The sequence below is a fragment of the Emiliania huxleyi genome (assembly GCF_000372725.1).
Source record: "Emiliania huxleyi CCMP1516 unplaced genomic scaffold EMIHUscaffold_330, whole genome shotgun sequence".
Taxonomy (NCBI): domain Eukaryota; phylum Haptophyta; order Isochrysidales; family Noelaerhabdaceae; genus Emiliania; species Emiliania huxleyi.
The window spans coordinates 1-5,152 of record NW_005199524.1 but is presented as its reverse complement, the minus strand read 5'-3'; the positions used below and the strand labels follow the sequence as shown (position 1 = coordinate 5,152).

The 5,152-nt window shown below is 65.7% G+C and overlaps 2 protein-coding genes across 2 annotated transcripts; both read left to right on the top strand.

Annotated features, from left to right (window-relative positions):
- Positions 1-570: 570 nt before the first annotated feature.
- On the top strand, positions 571-2,501 carry EMIHUDRAFT_315879 (hypothetical protein; the record flags this gene model as incomplete). Its single annotated transcript, XM_005773675.1, has 9 exons — positions 571-612; positions 738-767; positions 922-925; positions 1,367-1,422; positions 1,613-1,666; positions 1,912-1,983; positions 2,147-2,183; positions 2,283-2,340; positions 2,450-2,501. 9 exons carry the CDS (start codon positions 571-573, stop codon positions 2,499-2,501), a joined length of 405 nt encoding a protein of 134 aa, XP_005773732.1.
- A 902-nt stretch (positions 2,502-3,403) lies between these two features.
- Positions 3,404-4,871, top strand: EMIHUDRAFT_117245 (hypothetical protein; the record flags this gene model as incomplete). The annotated part of the gene is made up of 3 exons (XM_005773674.1): positions 3,404-4,267; positions 4,345-4,736; positions 4,820-4,871. Coding segments are annotated over 3 exons (1,308 nt in total), but the record flags the coding sequence as incomplete, so codon positions are not given.
- Positions 4,872-5,152: the final 281 nt, after the last annotated feature.

Genomic DNA, 5,152 nt, shown 5'->3' with positions numbered 1-5,152 from the left:
CGGCTCGGTCGGCTTCTCGTACCGCATTCTGCAGAAGCCGCGGCCGCGGCGGGCGGCGGAGGGGGAGGGTGGTCATGGATGAGACGCCAGTCAACTGTTAGGTGTAGGTTCGTTGATTCGTTGTTAGCAGATCTGAGATCAAGGCACCGAGCTCACACAAATTCACAGTGGGAGGAAAGCGGCGAAGGGGTTCAATCGTCCTACTCCCTGTCAGGCGGTGCTCTTATGTAATGTTTTCTCATTCCGCCCGCCAGTTCGTGGTGGCGTCTTTCTTTCTTCGGAAGGGGGGAAAAGAAACGATCGCAGCCGCGGCGCGGCGTGGCGGGCGAGAGGTCCACTGTCGTGAGACAGGCGTCTCAGACCTCAGCGCCTTCAGCTTCCAAGCCGCTGCGGTACGCGGGCGCCAACATGTCGATGATGGATGGCGTGATGGACATGTACCACACTTTGAAGGACATGCGAAAGCGGCAGGCGCGCATTGCCCGTTGTGTTTCGCACACTCGGGTGGGACGGCGGTGGCGACGGGCAAGGTGGAGGACGCACCGCTCTGACGGCCGCCTCCCTTTACAGATGGCGCACCAGGTCCTCAACCTCGCCATGATTGTGTGCTCGGTGCGCGCGTTGCCGCAGATGCGAGTCACCCGTCGCTGATCTCTGCCTCACACCGCACGCAAGCACGCCCTCCCCCGCGAGTGACTGACGTGCCCGCCCACGCGCCGCGTCGCTGCGCGCTCCAGGCGCTGATGATCTGGAAGGGCCTGATGGTGGTGCGCAAGCCAGCTTCTCTGCCTCTGCCTCTCCCTCTCCCTCTCCCTCTCCCTCTGCCTCCCTCAAACCCCCCTCCCCTGGCCCACCGCCTCTGACGGGCTCACGCCGCGCTCCCCCTCGCCGCTGCCCTCGCCAGGTGACCGAGTCGGAGAGCCCGGTGCGCGGCACGATGGCCGAGCATCTTCCTCTCCTCCCTCCTCCTCCCATCTCCACCCCCTCTCTCCTCTCTCTCTCTCCTCCTCTCTCCTCTCTCCTCCTTGATACTCTCTCCTCCTTCCCTCCTCGCTCCCCCCCCCCCCCCTCCCCCCCCACCTCTCTCTCCCTTCCTCCTTCGCGCCTCGCACCGCCCCACCTCCCACTGACAGCGTGTGTGGCGGGTGCCGCGCTTTGCCGCAGGTAGTGGTCGTGCTCTCTGGCAGCATGGAGCCGGCCTTCCATCGCGGCGAGATGAGCCGAGATCGCCCGAGATCGCCCGAGATTCTGGCGGCATGGAGCCGGCCTCCCACCGCGGCAAACCCCGAGATGAGACGAGATTCGCCGAGATTCCGCGAGATTCCCCGCGATTTCGCGAGATTTCGCGAGATTGTCCGAGCCGTAGGCGACATTCTCTTTCTGCACATGGGCCACGCCCCGTTCCGCGCGGGCGACATCGTCGTCTTCAAGGCGCCTCACAGCAGAATGCATACTCTTTCATGACGTGACCATGATGCTGGTCTTCACGGCGCCTAATGAGTGAGAAGAATCCTCCGTCTCCTCGTTGCTTTCGCCGCTCACCCTCACCCTCGCCCTCCACCTCCACTTCGCCCCTGCCCCGCCCTCCTACCCTGCCGGTTCCGCCCGCCAGGTGGCTGACCGAGAGATCCCGATCGTGCACCGAATCCTCAAAGTGCACGAGAAGGTGCGGCGCGCACCCTCCCCTACCCCCACGGTACCCGAACCCACCCTCCCCTACCCCGCGGTACCCGAACCCACCCAGCCTTCCCGGCAGAGGTGGAGTGCCGGCGGCGAGGTGGACGTACCTCGCCCCAAAGGGGTCAGCGGATCACTCCTGCCCATTCGAAAGAGAGAGAGTGAGAGAGCGAGAGAGAGTTTTAGCAGAGAGAGGTTCAGCGATACCAATGTTGTGTTGCCATTGTGCGGAAGGTGAGCGGCGAGGTGGACGTCCTCACGAAAGGGGACAACAACGCGGTCGACGACCGCGGCTTGTGCGCGCCCGTAGATGGGAGAGACACAGACGCCGTGGCGGTCTGTCAGGCCACCTTTCACACAGCGCGGCGCCGAGGCCCGGGGGGAGAGGGGGGGTGGGGGGGAGGGGGGGTGGGGGGGAGGGGGGGTTGGTCAGCCACTGACGTCTCCCTCTCCCTCGCCTCGGCGTCAGGTATGCCGCCGGCCAGAGCTGGATCAACAAGCAGCACGTCATTGGCCGCGCTAAAGGCTCGCCTCGCCTCGCCGTGCCACTCCTTGTCACTCCTCTCCCCCCCGCACCTTGCCCGGATTGGCATCTCCTTTTGCAGGCTACCTCCCGTACATCGGCATGGTCACTATCATCATGAACGACTACCCGCTCGTCAAGTGTGCCCCGCCCGCGCCCGGCAACAGCGGCGGGCTGGCGGGAAGGGGGGGGGGGGGGGGCGGTCCGAGAGCACCGCCGTGCCTAAGGCCCCCGCCCCCTTTGTCGCAGGTATGCCCTGGTTGGCATCATGGGGCTCTTTGTGCTCACGACGAGAGAATGACGCCCGCCGGGGTGCGACGGCGCGCAGCGCCGCTCGTGCGGGGCTGGCACGACCGCCGGCTTGCGGCAGGCTGGGCCCACTCAACTCCTGAACACGTCACACGCGACACGGCGCCGACCGGAGACGCGAGACCCTGTGTCGGAGTCGGACGAGTGTTATGGTGCACGTACTATAGAGGCCTCGGAGGACATAATAGCGCAGTCTCTAGGTCTGACACCACTCCGTTTTGGTTTTCAGCACACCTAGCCCCCTTTTCCCCGGGAGAATTCACGTAACACCACTCGGCCGTCTCGACGATCCCGCGCGCGCCACACCAAGACAAGACGTATGATGATCTTTCCGCTCTGTCCGAACAAGCAACAATAAGCGCCCGGATCACTCGACGACTTGATAATTCCACCGGGCCTCTGCTCCCCGCTGGCGAAGCAATCGCGCCAGGTCCTCGTGGCCTTGTCTCATCGCCCAGGCGAGCCCGGTGTCCCCAACGCCGTCCGCCTCATTCACCTCCACCTCGTTCATCACCTAGCTTGCCCAAGAAGTGGGAAAAAAAGAAAATGGCTTTTCAACTAAACGCGGTGGGCCGGACTGACACACACCCCTCAACGCAATTGCGGATGCTGAGTGATCGAGAGTTATTCGCGCGCTGCTGCAATCGATCACAGAGATCGCAGAAATCGGCGGGAATCTAGGTGTGAAAACGTCCACCTTTTTCCCCTCCAAATCGTTAGGCTATCAGCCTGGAGCATAGCCACAATCTGTGATCTGTTCAGGGAGAAGAATTCACGACGCGCGGTCGGCGTCTCGCCAAACGAACGCCCTCGAAGCGCATATTTCACTCGTTGGTTGGGCCACCTTCGGCGGGGCTCGCCCTGTCGAGCTCTCCGCAGCCGTGTCAAGACTCAATGCACTTGCAGGAGCTCCTGTGTGCCCTCGTCCTCGCCCAGTCCCAGTTTGTCGAGTGGGGGCCTCCTCACGGCTACAAGCCGGAAGGCTGCTGCGCCACCAAGCGCTCGTACGGCATCTACGAGGAGAAGTGGCAAAAGACCGAGTTCGAGTGCCGCCGCCAGTGCGAGCAGACCCCTAAATGCCAAGCGTACGAGCACTCGGCGATCAAAATCCGCGCGCTGGCCCACGCACCTATCGCTCGCTGCGAGCTGCATTCGGAGCCCATCGACCACACCGTGCCATGTGCTACGGCAGGCTTCCACTTCCCGGTTTGCTACGTCAAGCTGACGGCGACTAGGCCCATTCTTCCACCCGCTCCTTCGCCCCTCGCCTCGCCAGCCCCGCCGCCGCGGTTCCGCTCGGCGGTGGCCGCGCTGCGGGCCTATCCGGATCAGCTGTCGGCGGCCAAGATGGACGCGTGGAGGGCTGAGGCTGTCCTGGCCAAGGCGGAAGATGCGCTTAAAGCGGCGCCCGCGGGCGATCCCGCGGCGGTCGAGCAGGCCAAGGTGGCGGTGGTGTTTGCGGAGTCCGCAGAGGCGGCGGCGGCGCAGGCGGCGAAGGACTTGGAAGGGCAGATCACGGCCTTGGCCGTGGCGGCGCTAGAGGAGACTGCGAGCGCGTCAGCGCCGACCCTGCTGCAGCTCAACCTCCCGACGTCGATCGTCCTCACGCACCGTGGCGCTATCGGGGCGCTGCAGGCTGCAGAGATCGAGCTCGCTCGCGCGCTCACCTACAAGGCGCTCGCCACCGCCATGGAGAGGCCTGCAGACGTGGCGAAGAGAGCTGCCGAGACCCGGCTGCAGTCAGCCGCGCCCGCGGAGGTGCTGCCGCGGCGCTGCTCCTCTCGACCTGTCCCGGACCTGTCGCGGACCGTCCCGGACCTCTGTCACACACGTAGGTGCCTTCCCTCACAAAAGCGGTGGCGGAGGCGGTGGCGCACGAGGAGGCGGTCAAGGGTCTCAAGGCTTCCGCGGAGAGTGCCCTCAAGGCGGCCGAGGCGAAGATCGAAGTGGCGAGTCCGGCGGCGCACTCCGCTATGGTTGAGGCAATCATGCCTCCCTCGCCGCCGCCGCCCCCCTCGCCGCCGCCGCCCGCGCTGCCACAGCCGGAGCCGCCGCCACCGCCGCCGCCGCCGCCGCTGCCACCGCCGCCGCCGCCGCTGCCCCCGTCGACGCCCCCCCCGCCCTCGCCCTCCCCTCCACCCTCGCCACCGTCGCCGCCCGCCGAGCCGCCGCTGCCGCCACAGCCGGAGCCGCCGCCGCAGCTGCCGCTGCCGCCGGCAGCGCCATGGTGCGCGCCCCCCCGTCGCGACGGCTCGCCCAACCCCGTGAGGAAGTGCGCGCCTCTTCACGGGCCGACGGCGTGAACCCTAGGTGCTCATCCGCGTCTTGCATCGCCTACTACCGGGCGCTTCGCGCCGCCCAGGTCGCGAATTACGGTCCACCTACCCAACGATTGCCTACGCGAGGGCCACCACCACCATAATGTGTGAAGACACTCACGTCACGCGAGGGAATGGATGTCCACCGGTCGAGAGCGCTGACGAGGTTTAGTAGACTCGCTAGTCTAATCCTCTCGCTCTCCTACTCCGTACGTACAGCTGCTCGACCCTCCCTCTCGGCGGCGTCGCACAGACCACTACGTCACCCAGGAGCCGAAGGCATGCCTCGCCCTCATCACTCGCGTGACCTCGTCCAGGAACACCA